We start from the raw sequence: 26232 nt of genomic DNA, 5'->3' as shown, positions 1-26232 counted from the left end.
TATCATTTTAATTATATTTACCCACAGAATATTTCCCACCACAAATAATATATTTTTAGTTTATTTTACGGCAAAATGAAAGGTGTCATTACAGTGTACAATTGGTCATGTCTTCATTTGGCTCTGGAATAATAAAAGTGTTATGGCTAGAAAGAAAACATTAAAATGCAAAAAAGAAAATTTCCTGTGTCCTCAAGGGCAAAATGATCTGTGTCCTTAAAGGGATAATCCACTGAAAATTATTTTTTTTTAAATCCGCTGGTGACAGAAAGTTAAACAGATTTGAAAATGATTTCTATTTCAAAATATTAACCCTTCCAGTACTTATCAGCTGCTGTATGCTCCAGAGGAAGTTATTTTCTTTTTGGAGTTCTTTTCAATCTGACCACAGTGCTCTCTGCTGACACCTCTGTCCATGTCAGGAACTCCACACAGTACAAGCAAATCCCCATAGCAAACCTATTCTGTACCCGATATGGACAGAGATGTCAGCAGAGAGCACTGTGGTCAGACAGAAAAGAACTCCAGCAAGAAATACAACTTCCTGTAGAGCATACAGAAGCTGATAAGTACTGGAAGGATTAAGATTTTTAAATAGACTTATTGATTTACAAATCTGTTTAACTTTCTCTTATCAGTTGATTTAAAAAAAAAAAAAAAATTCCACCGGAGTACCCTTTTAATATACTATTTTATATATTTATTATATTTTTCTATATCTATATATCCACAATTATATCTATAATGGCAAATCTAAACAACACTGTGCAGATTTTGTGCTGTAAATGTACGTACATGAAAGCTCCCAAATGCTAATGGCTACTTGGTGAGGTTTTTGATCACCATGTTTTGGCCACTTTTACACGGTAGTATCTGGGACAGCATTGTAATGGTAATGGTAAGGCAAGACTAGAAGTGGAACCTATAAATGGAAAAACTATATTAGAAAATGGACTCCTTTTTTTGTATTTTGGACCCCCTTCTGGTTATGGTTTACAGATACTGATAAAAAAAAAAGACGACTAAAACATTACTGCTTGTGGTCTATAATCCAGACGGGAGCAGCCATATTGATATTTTTTTCTATGATGGGGATTCCTCGTTTGTGATGGTACGGTGGTGTTACAATGCGGTCTCCTGCGTTCTGGTGCCCCAGAAGGACCCAAGGCTCCAAGTCACCATTATTATAAATGGCACATAGTATACAGGGGGCATGTTACATCTTTTACATTGGAGCCAAAGAGCTACAAGTTGTTCCTCTGTATGTACTTCTGATCTGTGATTGTATATAGATGGATCAATGACAGGATGTTTGCAGGATATACTCTAGTGGCCATATGGTGTAATATTGTACTGCCATCTAGTATGATAACTGCAGTGCATTGTAATATAATGGAGGAAACTCCAAGTACTGCCAGGACCATAGGTGGGTGGCACCGCTGGCTGTGTGGTAGGGTTGCCAATGGCCGGCATTTATCCAACCAATCCTCCAACTCCCGGAATGTTGCGCCATATACTATGACAGTGTTTCCCGACCAGAGCGCCTCCAGCTATTGCAAAACTACAACTCCCAGCATGCCCGGACAGCCGTTGGCTGTCCGGACATGCTAGGTGTTGCAGTTTTGCAACAGCTGGAGGCACCCCTGGTTGGAAAACACTGACCTATACTATATACTACTATATAGTCCAACATGCTGGGCGTGGAAGTTTTCGTTTAGAGCAGCCACTTGCTGGGAGTTGTAGTTAGTAACGCAAAAAATTAGCCCTCTTACAGGCCTGTATAAGGAGAAATAAAAAAGTTATAGGGGTCAGAATAGGACAAAATTCCCCCCACACATATGTGTATCCTGTGATGTTATACATATAATTAATTATGCAAATTAGCATGGCTGGTATTTTTTGGCAAGAAAGGTGGCCACTCTATGTGTAAGGCCCCAGAGGACCTGGAGTGCATGTCATTAGAGGGGTCACCCCTGCCCCCTCATGGACTGTCATGAAGTGGTCACTGGAGTGATGGAGGAGGGAGACTGGCAGGAAAGGGGCAGACAGTGAGCGGGGCGGGGAGCAGGAGGAGGAGGGAAGGAGCCGCCGCTCAGGAGCAGGGAAGATGAGGAGAAGGAGTGTCCGCAGTGCACTGGAGGAAGCAGCGGAGGAGCGGGAAGCACGGAGCGGGGCGCTGTGATCACCCGGAGGGAAGGAGCGCTGTGCTCGGAGCGGGCGGCTGGCACCAGAGCTAGGAGCAGCAGCGGACAGCCCGGCGCACTCTCTTCCCGGGACCTTCTCCTCCTTGTTTCTCCTGACACCTTTGGTGACTTCCTGGGGGGATGATGGAGCACACATATCCTTCCTACAGCGGCCGGAGCCCAGTGTGGGAGGAGATGGTGGGTACGGGGCACGGAATGCCAGGGGAGCGGCGGCGGGAACTTAGTGTCCGATATGTCACTACTTCAGGGAGTGAGGTGTTCGGGACTGACAGTGTCCGGGCACGGGATAGTGACTGGCAGCCGGGCTATGGGCACATCTACTGGGACCAAGCGGTGACTGCACTGGGCGGGTGTCCATTATGTGTGAGCCCGGGAGGATGTGCCACTTCCTATGTGTCCCGAGTGGGCTCCAATGGATGGGGATAGTGACGGAATACAGGGGATTTACTGACTGCTACAGTATTCTGGGTCACTACACTGTAGTAGAACTGTATGATGCTTATAGCTTGTAGTGGACCGGTACTATATACAGTAGTGTTCACTGGTATATACTGGTACTATATACAGTAGTGTTCACTGGTATATACTGGTACAATATACAGTAGTGTTCACTGGTATATACTGGTACAATATGATGCTTATAGCTTGTAGTGGACCGGTACTGTATACAGTAGTATTCACTTGTATATACTGGTACTATATACAGTAGTGTTCACTGGTATATACTGGTACTATATACAGTAGTGTTCACTGGTATATACCGGTACAATATACAGTAGTGTTCACTGGTATATACTGGTACTATATACAGTAGTGTTCACTGGTATATATACTGGTACAATATACAGTAGTGTTCACTGGTATATACTGGCACAATATACAGTAGTGTTCACTGGTATATATACTGGTACAATATACAGTAGTGTTCACTGGTATATACTGGTACTATATACAGTAGTGTTCACTGGTATATATACTGGTACAATATACAGTAGTGTTCACTGGTATATATACTGGCACAATATACAGTAGTGTTCACTGGTATATATACTGGTACAATATACAGTAGTGTTCACTGGTATATACTGGTACTATATACAGTAGTGTTCACTGGTATATATACTGGTACAATATACAGTAGTGTTCACTTGTATATACTGGTACAATATACAGTAGTGTTCACTGGTATATACTGGTACAATATGATGCTTATAGCTTGTAGTGGACCGGTACTATATACAGTAGTGTTCACTTGTATATACTGGTACTATATACAGTAGTGTTCACTGGTATATACTGGTACTATATACAGTAGTGTTCACTGGTATATACCGGTACAATATACAGTAGTGTTCACTGGTATATACTGGTACTATATACAGTAGTGTTCACTGGTATATATACTGGTACAATATACAGTAGTGTTCACTGGTATATACTGGCACAATATACAGTAGTGTTCACTGGTATATATACTGGTACAATATACAGTAGTGTTCACTGGTATATACTGGCACAATATACAGTAGTGTTCACTGGTATATATACTGGTACAATATACAGTAGTGTTCACTGGTATATACTGGTACTATATACAGTAGTGTTCACTGGTATATATACTGGTACAATATACAGTAGTGTTCACTTGTATATACTGGTACAATATACAGTAGTGTTCACTGGTATATACTGGTACAATATGATGCTTATAGCTTGTAGTGGACCGGTACTATATACAGTAGTGTTCACTTGTATATACTGGTACTATATACAGTAGTGTTCACTGGTATATACTGGTACTATATACAGTAGTGTTCACTGGTATATACCGGTACAATATACAGTAGTGTTCACTGGTATATACTGGTACTATATACAGTAGTGTTCACTGGTATATATACTGGTACAATATACAGTAGTGTTCACTGGTATATACTGGCACAATATACAGTAGTGTTCACTGGTATATATACTGGTACAATATACAGTAGTGTTCACTGGTATATACTGGTACTATATACAGTAGTGTTCACTGGTATATATACTGGTACAATATACAGTAGTGTTCACTGGTATATACTGGCACAATATACAGTAGTGTTCACTGGTATATATACTGGTACAATATACAGTAGTGTTCACTGGTATATACTGGTACTATATACAGTAGTGTTCACTGGTATATATACTGGTACAATATACAGTAGTGTTCACTGGTATATACTGGCACAATATACAGTAGTGTTCACTGGTATATATACTGGTACAATATACAGTAGTGTTCACTGGTATATACTGGTACTATATACAGTAGTGTTCACTGGTATATATACTGGTACAATATACAGTAGTGTTCACTGGTATATACTGGTACAATATACAGTAGTGTTCACTGGTATATACTGGCACAATATACAGTAGTGTTCACTGGTATATACTGGCACAATATACAGTAGTGTTCACTGGTATATACTGGTACAATATACAGTAGTGTTCACTGGTATATACTGGCACAATATACAGTAGTGTTCACTGGTATATACTGGCACAATATACAGTAGTGTTTACTGGTATATACTGGTACAATATACAGTAGTGTTCACTGGTATATACTGGCACAATATACAGTAGTGTTTACTGGTATATACTGGTACAATATACAGTAGTGTTCACTGGTATATACTGGTACAATATACAGTAGTGTTCACTGGTATATACTGGTACAATATACAGTAGTGTTCACTGGTATATACTGGTACAATATACAGTAGTGTTCACTGGTATATACTGGTACAATATACAGTATTGTTTACTGGTATATACTGGTACAATATACAGTAGTGTTCACTGGTATATACTGGTACAATATACAGTAGTGTTCACTGGTATATACTGGTACAATATACAGTAGTGTTCACTGGTTTATACTGGCACAATATACAGTAGTGTTCACTGGTATATACTGGCACAATATACAGTAGTGTTTACTGGTATATACTGGTACAATATACAGTAGTGTTTACTGGTATATACTGGTACAATATACAGTAGTGTTCACTGGTATATACTGGTACAATATACAGTATTGTTTACTGGTATATACTGGTACAATATACAGTAGTGTTCACTGGTATATACTGGCACAATATACAGTAGTGTTTACTGGTATATACTGGTACAATATACAGTAGTGTTCACTGGTATATACTGGTACAATATACAGTAGTGTTCACTGGTATATACTGGTACAATATACAGTAGTGTTCACTGGTTTATACTGGCACAATATACAGTAGTGTTCACTGGTATATACTGGTACAATATACAGTAGTGTTCACTGGTTTATACTGGCACAATATACAGTAGTGTTTACTGGTATATACTGGTACAATATACAGTAGTGTTTACTGGTATATACTGGTACAATATACAGTAGTGTTTACTGGTATATACTGGTACAATATGCTGCTTATAGCTTGTAGTGGACCGGTACAATATACAAGGTAGTGATAATTGGTTACTATAGACTGGTACAGTATACTGGGTAATAATCACTGGTTACTATAGACTGGTACAGTATACTGGGTAATAATCACTGGTTACTATAGACTGGCACAGTATACTGGGTAATAATCACTGGTTACTATAGGCTGGTACAGTATACTGGGTAATAATCACTGGTTACTATAGGCTGGTACAGTATACTGGGTAATAATCACTGGTTACTATAGACTGGTACAGTATACTGGGTAATAATCACTGGTTACTATAGACTGGTACGGTATACTGGGTAATAATCACTGGTTACTATAGACTGGTACGGTATACTGGGTAATAATCACTGGTTACTATAGACTGGTACGGTATACTGGGTAATAATCATTGGTTACTATAGACTGGTACGGTATACTGGGTAATAATCACTGGTTACTATAGACTGGTACGGTATACTGGGTAATAATCACTGGTTACTATAGACTGGTACGGTATACTGGGTAATAATCACTGGTTACTATAGACTGGTACGGTATACTGGGTAATAATCACTGGTTACTATAGACTGGTACGGTATACTGGGTAATAATCACTGGTTACTATAGACTGGTACAGTATACTGGGTAATAATCACTGGTTACTATAGACTGGTACAGTATACTGGGTAATAATCACTGGTTACTATAGACTGGTACAGTATACTGGGTAATAATCACTGGTTACTATAGACTGGTACAGTATACTGGGTAATAATCACTGGTTACTATAGACTGGTACAGTATACTGGGTAATAATCACTGGTTACTATAGACTGGTACAGTATACTGGGTAATAATCACTGGTTACTATAGACTGGTACGGTATACTGGGTAATAATCACTGGTTACTATAGACTGGTACAGTATACTAGGTAATAATCACTGGTTACTATAGACTGGTACAGTATACTGGGTAATAATCACTGGTTACTATAGACTGGCACAGTATACTGGGTAATAATCACTGGTTACTATAGACTGGTACAGTATACTGGGCAATAATCACTAGTTCTAATGTACAGGCATAGTTTACAATGTAAATCTGGAGTATCCAGCAGTGGATATTTTGGACTGGCACAGTACTGACATCTTGTAGGGTTCTCTGGTCCTATCCTGTCTCTGTATAAATGTCACTTGTGAGGGGAGACGATCACTCAGGCCCCTCATCTGGATGAGAAGTGAAAGTTCAGTCCTATTTTTGACCTTGTGGTCCTTCTTAAAAGTGGATTTTCCCTTTGGCCAATGGTAACTTGTCGGAACGATCCCTTGACATTAAGCAAATGACAAAGCAGCGAGGTATGGGGAAACCATGGGGAAGATTTATGGAAACCTGTGCAGAGGAAAAGTGGAACAGCTGCCCATAGTAACCAATAGTGATCGCTTCTTTTATTTTTCAGAGGCCTTTTTATAGATGAAAGAAGTGATCTGATTGGTTGCTATGGGCAACTGCACCACTTTTCCTCTGCACAGGTTTTGATAAATCTTCCCCATATGCTTTACCTCTAGATGCTGGTAAACTGCTTGGCCACATCGTGCATGTATGAGCGGCATTACTTTTGGTTTTTTCTCTACCATCAATTCACTGTAGGAATAGCATTTATTTACATGCAGTTTTAGCTGTATCATTACTGCTTATGGGAATACACCTTGATGATCATTGTATATGATTGTTTTTATGGCAAGGCCACATATATTGTGCAAAAATGATCATTTACTCCAATTCTGTGAAGTTTTGGAATGCTCTTTTCTGGTCATGTGGTTTTTAATGGCTTTGAGTCATGTTCACGCTTGTGTTATGGCTTTTGTCGTAATTGAAGCCACGATGCTCTGCGGTATGCATTGTATGATGGACACCACCAGAACCCAATGGATGTCACAAACTGTGTTCTTTGTTGGGGTCTGTGGTTTTGGGAACAATAGCATTCAATGCTATTTTTAAGTTTGATGAAATTGTACACAAATGTGTATAGAGCTTAAAGTTATTTATTTATTTTTTTTGTAGTTTTTTTTTTTCACTTGCAAAAAATGTGACCAAGCATTGCAGTCACATTAACTTATTTGTAGCCTCACCCTAAAATTATGTTTTTTTTTTTTTTTATAAACTCATTGCTTATTTATTCAATAAGAAAACTAATATTTATGTATTGTTGAGTTCTTATTTAAATTCCATATGGCAGTAAATACTGTATTACTAACAGTGTTATTCACAGCTAATATGTAACTGCTGACTGTATGCGGAATGTGTCTATATAGAGATCCAAGGAGTGAAGGAATGCAGAAAACTAATATTTTAACTTCACATTGGTTTATTTTGATGACCTTTTTATCAAATTTTTTGCATCTGCTATCCAAGCCTTTATCTGTTGCCTCTAATCTGAGAGTTGTTAGGGTCACATATGATGGGATTCACAGAACACGCATACTGTCTAAGCACTGGGGATTGTGAGTATTAGGTTTAGGCTGGGTCCACACTACGTTTTGTCCCGTACGGGAGCGCATACGGCAGGAGGGAGCTAAAACCTCGCGCTCCCGTATGTGACCGTATGCGCTCCCGTATGCCATTCACTTCAATGAGCCGACCGGAGTGAAACGTTCGCTCCGGTCGGCTCATTTTTGCGCCGTATGCGCTTTTACAACCGGACCTAAAACCGTGGTTGACCACGGTTTTAGGTCCGGTTGTAAAAGCGCATACGGCGCAAAAATGAGCCGACCGGACCGAACGTTTCACTCCGGTCGGCTCATTGAAGTGAATGGCATACGGGAGCGCATACGGTCACATACGGGAGCGCGAGGTTTTAGCTCCCTCCTGCCGTATGCGCTCCCGTATGGGACAAAACGTAGTGTGGACCCAGCCTTAGTCAGGTATAATGGTGAGGACACAGCAATCTGTTATCACTTGGTCAGTAGTCACATAATTCTGGGGATTGAGGAAGGGATGATGGAGTTATTAGGTGCTTTACGTGATTTATAATTCCAACCATGTTAAAGGAGTACTCCGGAATGCAAAAATTGTCATTCAGACTGGTGGCAGTAAAAAAATGGAGAGATACATACCTGCCGTCGCTCCTCCGGTAACCCGATCCAGCCTCCGCCGTGATCCTCTTCCTGGTTGCTGGTGGTTGGCAGGAGTGCAGTATGGCTCACCGATCACCGGCAGCAGCGAAGTCCTGCCTCGGCTGGCAATAGGCTGAGCGGCAGTGTGATGTTTTTGGCCATGGCACCAGCCGAGGCAGGACTTCGCTGCGGCTGGTAATTTGCTGAGTGCGGTATGGCTCACTGGCAACCAGGAAAAGGATCGCGGCGCAGGTGGAACGGGTTACCGGGGGAGCAACGGCAGGTATTTTTTTTTTTTACTGCCGCCAGTCTGAATGACAATTTTTGCATCCCAGAGTACTCCTTTACTAACATAGTAATAGACAGGTACATAGATATAATAGATCTTAACCTCTGTTCACATCTGCATTAATCTGTTTTCATTAGATTTGTTATGTTTTTTTATTTTTTTAATTAGAATTGTCATCACTTACATCAGTATCATAACAGACCATGATGGAGCGTAACTACTTTATCATATTTCTTATGGACCACTGTATAAAAGCAGCTTTGGATGTTCTTGAAGATTATAGATGTTTAGAAACTCTCGGCTGTTATCCTCCAGTACTTAAAGGAAACCTATTATGTAAGTTATGACAGGGCTCCACAAATCCCAGGCGTAAGGTCGCCATGGCGACTGAGAATTTCATCCTGGTGTCTAGATCAGCTTTTTTTCAACCGGAATTTACTCAATGTTTTCGGTCTGTGGACCCAATCTTTGTAAAAATCTATCTCCACCCATTCGCCTGTTCCCGTATGCTGGCTGGACAGCTTCCCCGTCCATGAGATGACTTTGAGCATGTCACCATACACTTCACTCTGCCTCCTCAACTACCCCTTCTTTCCTTGCTTGAGCATAGACTAACATAGATGTGTATTGTCACATGCTCTTCCATAGGACATCATCTTATAAACGGGGAAACTGTCCAGCCAGCACGTGAACATGGGAGAAAGGGGGCGGAGCTACTTTGTTACAGAAATTGTGGCTGCAGACAGTTCAGTGGATACCATAAATAAGCAAACTACCTATGGGGGGCCTAGGGGCCAAGCTTACTACCGGGGGGGGGGAGCAGGGGGCAAACTACCAATGGGGGAAGTCTTAACAGTAGGGGGCAAGCTACATATAGGGGGAAAACTACCTATAAGAAGGCCCTACATAAAGAGGGTCCAGGAAAGAGTAGGTTCTGACACTGATCCTGCCCACCTGACAGATTTCTCCCTATCATTGTGCATAGGGAGAAATGTGTTACCATAGGCTGTGGTAGCATTGACTCTTCTCTGGTCATGCACTTAATGCTATCTGGAAGTTTTCCTAACTGTACTTACATTAAAGGAAAACTGTCAGCTTGCTCCCCCCGCACTAACCAGCAGTACTGGCTGGTAGTGCAGGGGACGCTGATCAGTTTGATGCTTACCGTGCCCGGATCCGCTCCCCCATTCGGCCGTAATCTTCTATATTCGGTATATTCTCATTAGGTGCTAACTTGCACCGGCCGGGGTAACTGCCACTCTGATGTCAGCGTTTTTGGCCGCAGTGCCGCCCAGCTTATCAAGATTGATATTGATAAGCTGGGCGGCGCTGCGGCCAAAAACGCTGACGTCAGAGTGCCAGTTAGCCCGGCCGGTGCAAGTTAGCACCTAATTAGCATATATACTGAAAATAGAAGACTACGGCCGAACAGCTGGGCGGATCCGGGCACAATAAGCATCAAACTGATCAGCGTCCCCCCCCCCCCCCCCCCCCGCATCAGCCAGTACCACTGGTTAGTGCGGGGGGAGCATGCTGACAGTTTTCCTTTAAGGTGTAAAGGACACACCATTGAAAACAGTTTGTCCCTATGTTATGTTCTCTGAGCGAGGACAGCATAACCTACATGACAGACTCCAGTTTGCACTGTGGGGTTACTCATGTCTGAAGGATGTATACCATGTCATTTCCTAATATTATGTGCCACAATCGAGGTTAATGCATAAAAATTGCCTCTCCAACCGGCTTCCCCTTACTGATTGTAAAATCTACATAGGGGGTAGAGAATATTTTAATAACTGGAATGATATGACACTAAAAGTCCTTTTTTTGCATTATATTGTAATAGAAAGTCTCTAGTTATAATTGTTACGTGCATGATTTGTCTCTTTTACATAAAATATATTAATAAACTGTTCTTCCCATTAACAGAGGAAGTGATCTGAAAATGAAGTAGGCCAGAAGGGACAGTCTGTATTCCCATAGGATAGCGAAGGGTAGTGAATGTCACATTTACAACCTGTTACGTGCTGATGAGCGCCAGACAATAAAAAAAAAATCGCTTAGGTCGATTTGGCTTCTGAACTGGGAAACTTAGGAAGACAATCAATATTTTAGTCACCAAATTTAAATACATCTATAATTAATGACATAGTTAAACACACTTGCTGTGGGCATTGGGCTTATCAAAACTGCCAGCAGAAAAATATACTAAAAAGCATGTTTCATGATAGATCCCCTGTCCTTTATTGCTCCTTTGGTTCCCTGCCAGTCTCTGTTAACATGCCAGCAGCAATAAGGTACTGTATACAGTATGCAACTTCAGCAGCCAATCACATGGAAGCGCTGGATAGGCGGATGCTTTAACCAGACACAGAATTCCAATCATACATACTATATAACAGTGGTCTCCAGCCTGCGGACCTCCAGATGTTGCAAAACTACAATTCCCAGCATGCCTGGACAGCCAACGGCTGGAGGTCCGCCGGTTGAAGACCACTGCTATATAACAAGTGCATTATACGTCAATCAGCCGTAACATTAAAACCTAATATTCTGTATGTCCCCTTGTGTTGCCAAAACAGCTCAGATATTGACCTCCTGTGGTATTTTGCACCAAAGCATTACCTGCAGATCCTTTCCTTTCTGTGAATTGTAGACTGCCCCCCCATAGACCAGTCATATTTTCTTGCACATCTCACAGATGCTTGATCGGATCATGAAAAGTTAGAGGCCAAGTCAACAATTTCAACTCATGTTCTGCAAACCATCCCTTGTATCTGTCATTTTGAGTAACTTTGGACTTGTCAAAAAATGAAATCGGTGGGGGTCTGTGTGCTGAGATCCCCCACCAATTGCAAGAACCATCCTTGAAAAGTGTGTGACTGTGTGCTGTGTCTTCCTGCTGTGCCGTGCTCACTGAAGACAAGCCCAAAAGACGACGTTATATCTATTTATTGTACAGAGTGTCGAACTGCTTCAGCTGGCAGTATGATACTCTGTTCTTTCCATAGTGCCGCCTGATACTATTTATTCCCCCAGGTAAGAGATTAAGGCATATCTAGCCATGCACTTAATGTAAAAGCAAATGTAATTCATCACATCCAGCCTCCTTCTTCTATTCCTCCAGTTCTGATGCTTACGTGCCCATTGTAAGACAGCATGCTCATTCTGCTATGACGTAGCTCCATCTATAGCAAGCTGCCTTTCACCCTTTGATTTTACACCTTTTTATCATAGCCAGCATTTATTTTTCAGCTATGTTTGCTACAGTAGCTCTTATTTAGGATCAGACTGGAAGCATCAGTGAGCATTGGGTTCCCATTACACTCACTGGTTTGTTTCTTGTCTATTTTAGACCTTCTTTCAGCAAATCAACTTCAGGAACCGACTCATCACCTCTTGCCTAATATATATCCTACCCTTGACTGATGCCATTGTAATAATATGTAACCAGAGTCAATGTCACTTATATGTTCTGGTTTTATTGTCATGGTTCATTGGTGTATATAGACACGATATGTAATGAGCAGTTTATCATACATGGCTGCACATCTGTGGTTTAATTGTAGAGCACAACTTAAATGTTTTCGCTGCTCTTGTCTGGCTCAGCAAGGTTTCATCTGTCTCCAGATGTGAGCTGCTGACTAAAGGGAACCAGCTTCTTGTTGCCTGAACCACGAGTCATCCGGGAGGTCCCCGGCAGCTTCTCCCCATCCCACCAGTCTTTAATTATAGATCTTTTCCTTTTTGGGTATAGGGAGAGATCCATCAATCAAGGCCAGCCCGAATGACTCATGGTTCAGGCAGCATGAGGGTGATGACAGATTTCTTTAAAGTGCACCTGTCATTTTCAAAAACTTTTCATACAATGTAGATAAGAACATTATATGCATATTTGTAATATACATAAGTAAAAAATATTTATATTTTGGTCCCCTCAGCTATTACCTGTGTGTCTCTGTGGAGAGACAAAATACAGGAAGCGTGGGTGGACAAGCAGGGCTCTGTGCAGTGAGGACAAGCAGGGCTCTGTGCAGTGGGGGCAAGCAGGGCTCTGTGCAGTGGGGGGGGGCAAGCAGGGCTCTGTGCAGTGGGGGGGGGCAAGCAGGGCTCTGTGCAGTGGGGGGGCAAGCAGGGCTCTGTGCAGTGGGGGGGCAAGCAGGGCTCTGTGCAGTGGGGGGGCAAGCAGGGCTCTGTGCAGTGGGGGGGCAAGCAGGGCTCTGTGCAGTGGGGGGGCAAGCAGGGCTCTGTGCAGTGGGGGGGCAAGCAGGGCTCTGTGCAGTGGGGGCAAGCAGGGCTCTGTGCAGTGGGGGCAAGCAGGGCTCTGTACACTGAGGCTCTATGAAACGCCACTGGCTCACACAACAGGCTGATAGAGCCTGCAGAGAGCCCTGCTAGTCCACCCTCACTTCTTGTATTTGGTCTCCTCATAGAGACACACAGGCAATGGCATCACTGAATATACAAATTTTTTAACCAATGTATATTACAAATATACATATAATGGTATTATCTACATTATATAAAAAGTTGTTGCAAACAACAGGTATACTTTAAGGGTCTATTCACATATAGAGTATCCTGCACATATTTGATGCTGCAGAATTTATTCTGAGGATTTAAATGTAAACTAATGACTAAACACAGCATAAAATCTGTAGCATCATATATGTGCAGAATACTGTACGTGTGAATACACCCTAAAGCTGTGTGGACTACACTGTGTAGGACACATGATTTTTCTGGTATGCTCTGCCATGCGCTGCAGCTATTGTCTTCATATATATGTGTGCATACTGCATACCCTCATCATAGAGCTTCCCCTGTTGGTGCTGTTACTTTTTGGTGACGATTAGTGCTGTAGTTGATGCAGTGATCCAGGAGCTTAACTCCATGCCTGCCTGAAAGGTGGGTTCCTGCAGATGTGTCAATTCTACAGTGTGTCTGCTTATTTTTCTTAAAGTTACAGATAGGGGCAACAGGGGCTAGTTGCAAATGGCTATATGGCAATAAATTCATGCCACTATTTTCAAATCCTTGGTTCCATTTGTGAACATCTGGAGCACTGGAATAGGTGACTAAATATTTATTGTGAGAAAACCTTTTTTAAGAAAACAACCCGTACATTTTTTTTTTTTTTTGCAGAGATCCAATCCCCTATGTGGTGAAATTGCCACCCTAGAACCTTCTTCAGGGTAGTTTACACGGGCGGATTATCTGCAGAATTTGCTACCATTGACCTCAATGTGTCAGCAGAAAATCCGCAATAGAGGCAGATTTGCAGATTTTCCTTTGGACCAATTGAAGTCAATGGTAGCAAAATCTCCAGGTAATCAGTCCGTGTGAATGTACCCTAAGGGTATGTTCACGTGTGGCACATTTTTGCATAGTTTTTTTTTTCTGTCTGAAAATAAATTTGATGTCTTTGAATGCGGTGGTTTCTGCAGGCCCCATCTATATGAATAGACCGTCACAGAAATGTCTGCAAAATTGTGTTAAATTTGATAAATCCTGGAAGTAAACAACACAGATGGGAGAGAATAGATTAATGAGGATTGCCTATACAGATAGAGGTCAGCAGATACTAATGGATGCTGTAATGGATCAAAATGGGTAGTTAATGGCTACATGTTATTATCGGAGATAAGTCCTGTGCATCCCTGTATGTTACAATCTGGTTACTTAAGCAGTAAAATAAAAGCATTATATTATAGAACTGTTGCTACCAATTTTTCACATATTTTGGTTTTGGGCAGTGATCTCTAAAGTGTGTACCTCCTAGATGTTGCAAAACTACAATGGCTGCCTGGGCAAGCTGGAAGTAGTTTTGCAATAGCTTGAGGTCCACAGTTTAGAGACTACTGGTATAGGGTATGTTCACACTGGCTAAATCGGTGCCGATTTCATGGTGTCTACTCTGCATTGAAATCAGCACTAATTCTAAAAAAGTGCATTATTGGCATCCCATTAGTTTAAATAGGAATTTGCATAGTCTATATAGTGCTGGTTTCTTTGAGGTGGATTTAAAATTACACATGCAGGAAAAAAATAAGTGACATGTTACTTATGTCTCCATGTAAATTCTGCATCTATTTAACACAGAAATTGCACTGGGTAGCCCGGATGTGGATTAGCCCTAATGTATAATGCAATTCCACATCTAAAACAAAAGCAAAATGTCAGTTTGCATCCAAATCTGAAAGTATATCTTGGATTCCTGATGTGGATATAGAGGCAGAATTTTCAGCTTGTGTGAACATGCTTTTACCAAAAATCATCTTCAGTTTAACCATGGAGGTTGACAGTTCAGCTTCATTTCTGAAGAGCTGAGGCTGAGAAACAGTTCCGTGCTCCTCCGCTTCCAGGCAGCATACAGTCGTGACATAATAAGCTCTCTGCTCTTCACAGCAACACATTGACTTGTTATACGTTGTGATGAGCCTTGTCCCTTGGCTACTAGAACATTTCTTTTTGTACTTCTGATAGGGTAGAAGTTCCCTAACTGCTGAGAACATGTTAGATACAGCTAAGCTTTAATTTTCTCATAACATGTATACAATACCAAACCTAAGCGCACATCTTACTGACTGGGTCACAGTGAAATCACAAGAGGGTCTCAGGACTGATATAATCGTCATGTGATCTCAGTATTTGGCAGGATTAGAGGGCGGCTATAACGACAAAGCCCAGTTCAGATCGAAGATAACCCGTCAACCCTTCTGATAATTTACTTTTAGTAAATATTTTAAATCTTCAGAAAATAACAATCTTTGAATCTTATGAATTCATAACTGGGATCTACTTTTCCCCTTGTCAGAGCGGTGTGCCAATACACAGTCTGGTTCTGTTAGCACTGTTTGGATGCTGTATAGAGAGCCCCACTTGGTAGAGCCTAGCTGTCAATTTACTCAAGATTTTTTTAGGAGGGATAACTGGGAACAGTAGAATGCAGGCTTAAAGGGGTTATCCACCATAAGGGGATTTTAGTATGTACCTGGCAGGCAGTAATGGACATGCTTAGGAAGGATCTACGCTTGTCTTGGGGCTAAATGGCTATGTTGTGAGATTACCATAACACTGTGAATAGCTTTTTGTGAACTGGTATTTCCTGTTTGACTTTTCTTTTTTTTTTTTTTACTACAAATCCAACATTTCCATTTTCCTCCCTCACACACATCAGCCACCCCACCCATTGAAATATAAATGAGCTGCATCCATTCAAAAGACCTGTAGTTTTCAATCAGGGTGCCTACAGCTGTTGGATTAGTTGTAGATTGATCCCTCTCCCACCAAGCGATCCCTCCACCCATTGAAGCAGACAGGCTCCCTGTCATCAGCTGACTAGTGAGTCAGGTCTCGGCCGCATTGCAACCTGGGAAAAATCACAGTGAAAATCACAGAAGAATTGTGAAAAAAAAAAAGTCACACACAGGTACAGACCCTATATTATGAACTACACTAACTTTACAGCCCCTGTAGCATAGTCAAATAAAAAAAAATCCTGGAATACCCCTTTAAGTTCATTTCACTATGTAGGTATTAAATGGGCACTGTCAGATATAATAACTTTTGATATGTTATAAAGCATGCAAAAACAATATGTAGTGTCCAGTGTTCATCACCACATCATCTACACCGTGAGTGATTGACGGGACTGCAGGCAGGGTCCAGAGCTGCTGTGTTTGCTCCCAGTGTGAGGTGCAGAACTGCGTCCAATGCAGTTCTGTGTTCGCCCTTCCCCTCAGTTACGAACATACACCGAGGGGAGGGGAAGGCAAAGCTGGGCAGGACGCAGCTCTGCACCTCCCTTAGCCCCGTATACAATTCCCTCCTCGTACCTCCCTCAGGAGGAGAGGAGGGACGTATATTTTCACAGCCCTGCCCCTGGACTTATATTTTCACAGGCCCGCTCCTGGACGTATATCTTCACAGCCCTGCTCCTGGATGTATATTGTCACAGCCCTTCTCCTGGACGTCCAGGTGCAGTGTTGTGCGAGCAGGGTTGTGAAAATCTATGTTCAGGGGCGGGTTTGTGAAAATCTACATCCCTCCTCTCCTCCTGAGGGAGGTGCAAGGAGGGAACTGTGTATGGGCCTGAGGGAGGTGCAGAGCTGCCTTCCCCTCCCCTCGCTGTGTGTTTGGAAATCTCCGGACAGCCGAGGGGAGGGGCGAATGCATAGGATGCAGTTCTGCACCTCAAACCGGCCCTCTGTGAGTCAGAGTAGGGGGAGGAGTCATCACAATAAGTAGAAGAGAGGGACATTTCCCATGCCTCTGCATGGACAGAAACCTCACTAAGCAATGATGGCAAGTAAATAAAGGTAATTCTGAGAGAAATATAGGTTGTAGACACATAAAAATTACATGTACATGATCAGGATGAATTACTGAGCAACAGATAACAGGATTTATTTTTTGGGGGGTCTGATAGGTACGTCTTAACTAAAATGAACGTCAGGAGAGCTGATAAAATCTTTAACCCCTTAAGGACGCAGGACGTAAATGTACGTCCTGGTGCGGTGGTACTTAACGCACCAGGACGTACATTTACGTCCTAAGCATAACCGCGGGCATCGGAGCGATGCCCGTGTCATGCGCGGCTGATCCCGGCTGCTGATCGCAGCCAGGGACCCGCCGGCAATGGCCGGCGCCCGCGATCTCGCGGGCGTCCGCCATTAACCCCTCAGGTGCCGGGATCAATACAGATCCCGGCATCTGCGGCAGTGCGCGATTTGAATGAATAATCGTATCGCCCGCATCGCTGCTGCGGGGATCCGATCATTCATAACGCCGCACGGAGGTCCCCTCTCCTTCCTCCGTGCGGCTCCCGGCGTCTCCTGCTCTGGTCTGTGATCGAGCAGACCAGAGCAGAAGATGACCGAAAACACTGATCTGTTCTATGTCCTATACATAGAACAGATCAGTATTAGCAATCATGGTATTGCTATGAATAGTCCCCTATGGGGACTATTCAAGTGTAAAAAAAAAATGTAAAAAAAAAGTGAAAAATCCCTTCCCCCAATAAAAAAGTAAAACGTCCGTTTTTTCCTATTTTACCCCCAAAAAGCGTAAAAAATTTTTTATAGACATATTTGGTATCGCCGCGTGTGCGTAAATGTCCGAACTATTAAAATAAAATGTTAATGATCCCGTATGGTTAACGGCGTGAACGGAAAAAAAAAAAGTCAAAAATTCCTACTTTTTTAATACATTTTATTTAAAAAAAATTATTAAAAATGTATTACGTTTTTTATATGCAAATGTGGTATCAAAAAAAAGTACAGATCATGGCGCAAAAAATGAGCCCCCATACCGCCGCTTATACGGAAAAATAAAAAAGTTATAGGTCAGCAAAATAAAGGGATTATAAACGTACTGATTTGGTTAAAAAGTTTGTGATTTTTTTTTAAGCGCAACAATAATATAAAAGTATGTAATAATGGGTATCATTTTAATCGTATTGACCCTCAGAATAAAGAACACACGTCATTTTTACCATAAATTGTACGGCGTGAAAACGAAACCTTCCAAAATTCGCAAAATTGCGTTTTTCGTTTTCATTTCCCCACAAAAATAGTGTTTTTTGGTTGCGCCATACATTTTATGATATAATGAGTGATGTCATTACAAAGGACAACTGGTCGCGCAAAAAACAAGCCCTCATACTAGTCTGTGGATGAAAATATAAGAGTTATGATTTTTAGAAGGCGAGGAGGAAAAAATGAAAACGTGAAAATTAAATTGACTGAGTCCTTAAGGCCAAAATGGGCTGAGTCCTTAAGGGGTTAAAGGGGTACTCCGGTGGAAAACTATTTTATTTTATTTTTCAAATCAACTGGTGCCAGAAAGTTAAACAGATTTGTAAATTACTTCTATTTAAAAATCTTAATCCTTCCAGTACTTACCAGCTGCTGTATACTACAGAGGAAGTTGTATTTCTGTCTGGAATTCTTAACCCCTTGGGGACTGAGCCCATTTTGACCCTAAGGACCAGAGCATTTTTTGCAATTCTGACCACTGTCACTTTAAGCATTAATAACTCTGGGATGCTTTTGAATTTGATGCCGAGATTGTTTTTTCGTGACATATTCTACTTTATGTTAGTGTTTAAATATTAGTCCATTCTTGCATCAATTGATTCACATATACAATATGTCTTCTTTATGTTTGCGTCATAAAGTTGACATGTTTTTACCTTTTGAAGACATCAGAGGGCTCCAAAGTATAGCAGCAATTTTCAAATTTTTCAAGTAAATTTCAAAATCAGAATTTTTCAGGGACGAGTTCAGTTTTTAAGTGGATTTGAGGGTCTTTATGTTAGAAATACCCCATAATGGACCCCATTATGAAAACTGCAACCCTCAACGTATTCAAAATGACATTCAGTAAGTTTGTTAACCCTTTAGGTGTTTCACAGGAATAGCAGCAAAGTGGAGGTGATAATTCAAAATCTTCTAACATGTTCTTGGAGACCCATATTTTTATTTTTACAAGGGGTAAAAGGAGAAAAAGCCCCCCAAAATTTGTAACCCCATTTCTCTCGAGTAAGGAAATATCTAATATGTGGATGTAAAGTGCTCTGTGGGCGCACTACAATGCTCAGAAGGGAAGGAGCGACAATGGAATTTTGGAGAGAGTATTTGGTTAGAATAGAAGTCTGGGGCCATGTGCGTTTACAAAGCCCCCATGGTGCCAGAACAGTGGACCCCCCCACATGTGACCCCATTTCGGAAACTATACCCCTCACGGAACGTAACAAGGGGTGCAGTGAGCATTTAGACCCCACTGGTGTTTGACAGATCTTTGGAACTGTGGGCTGTGCAAATGGAAAATTAAATTTTCATTTTCATGGACCACTGTCCCAAAAATCTGTCAGTCACCTGTGTGGTGTAAATGCTCACTGCACCCCTTGTTACGTTCTGTGAGGGGTGTAGTTTCCAAAATGGGGTCACATTTGGGTATCTATTTGTTTGCATTTATGTCAGAACCGCTGTAAAATCAGCCACCCCTGTGCAAATCACCAGTTTAGGCCTCAAATGTACATAGTGCGCTCTCACTCCTGAGCCTTGTTGTGTGCCCGCAGAGCATTTTACATCCACATATGGGGTATTTCTGTACTTGGGAGAAATTGTGTTACAAATTTTGGGGGTCTTTTTTCCCATTTACTTCTTATGAAAATGAAAATTATGGGGCAACACCAGCATGTTAGTGCTAACATTAACATTTATTAACACTAACATGCCATTGTAAACCCCAACTTTACCTTTTCATAAGGTGTAAAAGGAGAAAAAGACACAAAAAAATTGTAGCACAATTTCTCCCGATTACAGAGATACTCCATGTGTGGCCCTAAACTGGGCTCCAAAGTGAGAGAGCGCCATGCGCATTTGTGGCCTAAATTAGGGATTTTCATAGGTGTGTACCCGGATGCAAGCATTACACTTGCCTCCTCCACCAAAAATACTGTACGTCAGTTTTCTCCAAACAGGGTGCCTCCAGCTGTTGCAAAAATACCAACATGCCTGGACAGTCAATACTGGGAATTATTTTGAAACAGCTGGAGGCTCTATTGGAAACACTGATATACAAGATGTTTTTAATTTTTATTTTGGGGGTTTGGGGGGGGGCGACAGTGTAAAGGTGAAGTGTATATGTAGTGTTTTACGCTTTATTTAGGGTTAGTACAGTGTAGTGTAGTGTTTTTATGGTACATTCACACGGGCGGAGGTTTACAGTGAGTTTTCCGCTGCAGCAGAAAATTTGCCGCATCTCAAACTTGAAGCGGGAAACTTACTGTAAACCCCTGCCCATGTGAATGTAACCTGTACATTCACATGGGGGGGGGGGGGAACTACAACTCCCAGCATACACTGACAGACCATGCATGCTGGGAGTTGTAGTTATGCAACAGCTAGAGGCAAACTGGTTGGGATTGGGAAACACTGAGTTAGGTAACAGACTACCGCAGTGTTTCCGCACCACTGTCTGTTTCCTAACTCAGTGATTCCCAACCCATGGGCCTCCAGCTGTTGCAAAACTACAACTCCCAGCATGCATGGTCTGTCAGTGCATGCTGGGAGTTATAGTTTTGCAACCGCAGGAGGCACACGGGTTGGGAAACACTGAGTTAGGAAACAGACAATGCTTCCCAACCAGTGTGCCTCCAGTTGTTCCAATACTACAACTCCCAGCATGCCCAAACAGCCGAAAGGCATGTTGGGAGTTGTAGTTATGCAACAACTGGAGGAGAACAGTTTGGATACCACTGTGTAGTGGTCTCCAAACTGTAGCACTCTAGATTTTTCAAAACTTCAACTCAAAGCATGCCCAGACTGTCCAGGCATGCTGGCAGTTGTAGTTCTGCAAAATCTGAAGGGCCAGATGTTACAGAACTACAACTCCCAGCATGCCTGGACTGTCTGAGCATGCTGGGAGTTGTAGTTTTGAAACTCCCAGAAGAAGCAGTGAAGATCACTTTACAGCGATCTTCACTGTTGCCTCTGACGTTGCTGCCGCCACTTGCCTGCCGTCTTTTCAGCCCCTGGTCCCTAGTCCCTGCGTGATCGCAGGTAACTGCTGCCGGTCCCCACCCCGCATCCACGGCCCCCGCACCATCGCCGTCATCTTCCCCCGGACTTCCAGGGACTTTCCACCCCTGCCCTGTGATGTCTGGCCAATCACAGGGGATGTCTCTGACAGCTCTGATCATCCCTATTTTCCAGGCTATCGTTCTGAATTGAATCTAAAAGTGCATGCACGATTTCTCCCAGAACTATCGCCTATCACAAAATAACGTCCGTTATTAATAACGGGCAATAAGGGGTTAAAACGGCTATTAGAAAAATCCCATAGACTATAATAGGATTTTCTAACGGCCGATTGTCAAGATTTTTATGACGGGCGTTTATAACGGAAGTATTTTTATAGTGTGAAAGCTGCCTTAGCTGTCAGGTAGTTTAGATGTGAAAACATTATTAAATTTGTTGGGATTTTTTTTTAAACTGTTGGGAGCATACCACTTTCTCGGAGACATGCTCCTTTTCAAGGTGGTCACACCATTTTTTCTGAATAAAACAGGTTTAGTCCGGTTTTTGCAGTTTTTGATCGCAAATCTGATGCACAAAATGTGTGATACAATTTGGGAGCAAAACCTGAGAAAAAGGGTCGGGATCACATTAGTAAATCACTCCAATGTGTATAACACTGAGTGTTCTACTTCTTAGGCTTTGTATGAATGATCACGTGTCCTTAATGTGCCACCCACCGTACGCTGTGGACTATGCCATACCAGATTTTATGCAAGGATTACTGTATGCGTTAATGAATGTGATAGAACCGGGAAAGGACAATGTTAAAGCGATAGTCTCAAATAGAAGCATTGCTTCCAGGGAAGAATATCTTTCTACCTACACAAAGCTGTACTACTATACATGGAATTATATGAGCACCTTAGAAAATTGAGAGTTGTATTTGTATCCTCACTAGTCTTGAGAAATATGAGAGGACAGAAGAAAATATATTAACTTGCATCTACATGCCAATACATTCAGTTACATATTTTTTCTAACAATATGAATACATTTCCTTGTAGCATGACTGACTTATACAAACAGCAGTAAATGAAGGTGGTGGCTCCACAAATATATCAAACCATAGAAAGCAAACAGCATGTAGTCAAGTGTCAGCGTACGGCATTGAAGGTTTTATATATTTACATTTTACAGTATGTTATAATCTTGGAGAATGTATATGTAAGATGCCTATGGAGCGTGTACTAATAGTAATATACTATTGGGTGGTAAAATGCATAGGAATAAGATTTTTGTCTTAAGAGCATTTTGCTTGCAGACATTCTAGCTTAAAGCAATCCGACTCATTGCAGGGTCACAGGCTTAAGATGAAACAGTCTCCTGCAGTAAGTCAGATTGAATGGCGGCCCTGGAAGTGAAGCGCACAGATGCACACTTCTCCCAGCTATATCTAGTGATGTGTGAAATGTCTTTAGTGGCAGAAACAATTTTAAGCAGTAAAATTTGTAGTTATAAATTAATATGGTTTTTGTATTTTGTATGCTTTAACCCGTAGGCCACACAGGACATACCTGTATGCCCCAATCCTAAACATATCAGGGTGTATATGTACCCCCAGAAGTGTTTATCATATATGATGTTGCGATCGCTTTATAGTATGTGAATGATGGCTGCCATAAGTCATATCAGTCAATGCCGGACATCAGTGATAAAAAAAAAAAAAAAAAAAAAAAAAAAAAAATATTAGCTCTGTCCTTAAAGCCAACACAGGCTGCATCCTTAATAGGTTTTTTAGGGAAGGTTACTGGATACCTGTGTTATCGATCACGCTCTTTGCCTGGTTTCTCTGTAATGGGAGCGTTCCTGCTCCTTCCCAATAATTGACAGCTCTAGCATCCAGTTAGAAAACCATTAGAGCTGCCAATCATTGGTTAGACCTCTGGAGACAGATGCCCTTTAATTGCACCTATGTTACTCTTCTGATTCATCTATATAAACTGTAAGGCTTTTAAAGAACTATTGCAAAGCGTATCTCTTAGCCCTTATGATATAATCATGCTGTGTCTGTATCCTGAGCCCAAACTGCCTGGGGTCCAAAAATCATAAATAATATCAGTAGCAGGAACCACATTGCAGACTTGCTATGTGTTTCAGAATATGTATATTTATCCCTGTCATCGGGGTATTAATTTAATACATACAGCACATTTTGGACACAGTCCTTCAGGCATATTGAAGCTCTTGTGGGTAAAACCTGTGGGTATTAAATTGACTATTTGGGTGTGCCCATTAATTTCAGTCATAAGATAGTCCAGGAAGACCAAGATAGCCGTCACATGAAGAGAGCAAAAACATCAAAAGGTAAAGTAACAGCATCCATGAATGCCGTTTCTTTACAATGGGATGTCATTGGAGTTCCATATCGATTCTGGGACTGGTACCTTTTGCATTACTTTCTATACTGCTGCTGTTTAATTGCTACAATTGTGATGTGCCTGTTCTTCATTTTTTTTAAATTATCCTATCTTTGACGAAAGTGTAATTACACGCAAAGCGGTTATTGTCTGTGTTTTTTTTTTTTCTTCATCCTGTGACAGCTAACTAGGAATAAAGGAGATTTGTGGAGCTTGGCAAGTGCTGTGGTGTTTGTTCCTCTTGTTCTATTTTCTTGAACCTGACTGCTACTACTGAAGAACATCATTATTTGCACAATGCAACTGATATGGACAGAGACTTGTGCAGATATTTTTTTTTTATAGTTCTAATTCTAATAAGACTTTTAGTTCTAAGTTGAAAGGGACAATGCCCATATTTTTTTTTCTTACATGAAGAGACTCTCATATCATACGATATAACAGCATTGTGTAAATATGTCTTAAAGTGTTACTGTCATTAGTAAGACCTGTATGCATAGTAATATGCATGTGGTAATATGTAAAATACCTTTTGATCTATGTATTACTGTGGTGAGTCTTTCTGCATTTCTCGGAGAGGCTGGGGGCATTTCCCCTGGAGTATGATTAGCTTCTCCCTCTCCTCCCCTGTCATGAGATCTGCACAAACATTTATACATTTTCAAAGTTTTCTGCCTAAATGCATGCTCTATATAACCTATATGGTGCAACTACAGAAGAAAAATCTGCAATTTGTGCCAAAAAATAAAAACATTTACATTTTTCACAGATTTGTGACCAAAGTACATGCTTGTTATAACCTTAAAGCAGACATGTGGAACCTATATTATGCGAATATACAAGAAATAAGTTCATAAACTGACCAAAGAGAAACCATTTTGCATATAAATAATAGTTTAGCACCTTGTATATTCTTGTCAGTGCGGATGGAAATGCTCCTCTTCGTAAAGACTGCAAGCTATCTGCATCTTGCATTTTCTCTGAGGCAAGGAATGGAGATGACCACACCTCCCTCCCCCCCCCTCACAGAAAAAGGTACTTTTTTTTTTGATGGACCAAAAAGAATGGATTTTCGGGGTTCGTTTGCAAAATAAAAGAGATAGAGACCATTAGTGTTCATTTTTTAAACCATTTTTTCACATCTTTAGCAGTTACATTTTTTTATGAAGTATATTAGGAAAATGCTTAGTTTTCAAGGAAGTATTAAATGGAAAAAAGTTGTTTCTAACGACAGTAATGGAACGCACAGTATCCTGTACATTTTGGATGCGCAGGATTTTATGCACTTTTTGGATGCGCAGGATTTTATGCTGCAGATTTCAATGTAAAATAATTGACTGAATACTTCAGATCCTGTGCATCAAATATATGCTCAGGCTTTTGTACTTGTGAATACACCCTAAAAGGGCCGTTTTAAAGGGGTATTCTGCCCCTAGACATCTTATCCCCTATCCAAAGGATAGGGGATAAGATGTCAGATCGCCGCGGTCCCGCTGCTGGGGACCCCTGGGATCCCCGCTGCGGCACCGCGCTATCATTACAGCACAGAGTGAGTTTGCTCTGCATGTAATGATGGACGGTACAGGAGCCGGAGCATCGTTACGTCACGGCTCCGCCCCTCGTGATGTCACGGCCTGCCCCTTTCAATACAAGTCTATGGGAGGGGGCGTGGCGGTCGTCACGCCCCCTCCCATAGACTTGCATTAAGGGGACGGGCCGTGATGTCACGAGGGGCGGCGCCATGACGTCACGCTGCTCCGTCCCCCGTATCGCCCGTCATTACGCACAGAGCGAACTCGCTCTGTGCTGTAATGATAGCGCGGTGCCGCAGTGGGGATCCCGGGGGTCCCCAGCAGCGGGACCACGGCGATCTGACATCTTATCCCCTATCCTTTAACTTGATCATGTGCTCACCAGTTACTGTGCACAATGATGTCATACCTGGAGTGACAAGATGTCATACCTGGTTTCTGACTTCCTGTGGACTACAGGTTGACATAATTACTTACCAGATCCCTCCTACTAGCACACAGACCCGAAAGGAAATTTAGAATGGGATGGCTCTCTTATACTAAAACAACAGTGCGTAGACCGGGCAACTAGTAAAACACCAACCGCAGGTGTCTATAAAATAATAAATAGAAATAACAAATGTAACTAGCGCTCAAGATCTGAATATATGGCAAATATTTTATTAAAACAATTTAA

At 41.7% G+C, this 26232-nt stretch overlaps 1 protein-coding gene across 1 annotated transcript in view; it reads left to right on the top strand.

Annotated features, from left to right (window-relative positions):
* Positions 1-2143: 2143 nt before the first annotated feature.
* DGKH (diacylglycerol kinase eta) overlaps positions 2144-26232 on the top strand; it is a 283882-nt gene continuing 259793 nt past the window's right edge. The window contains exon 1 of the mRNA XM_056555450.1: positions 2144-2381. Within this exon, the coding sequence (XP_056411425.1) occupies positions 2325-2381 (57 nt within the window). The 5' untranslated portion in view covers positions 2144-2324. The remainder of the gene's footprint in view (positions 2382-26232) is intronic.

The sequence above is a fragment of the Hyla sarda genome, chromosome 2 (genome assembly GCF_029499605.1).
Source record: "Hyla sarda isolate aHylSar1 chromosome 2, aHylSar1.hap1, whole genome shotgun sequence".
Lineage (NCBI taxonomy): Eukaryota > Metazoa > Chordata > Amphibia > Anura > Hylidae > Hyla > Hyla sarda.
This window is presented reverse-complemented; position numbering and strand designations above follow the sequence as displayed.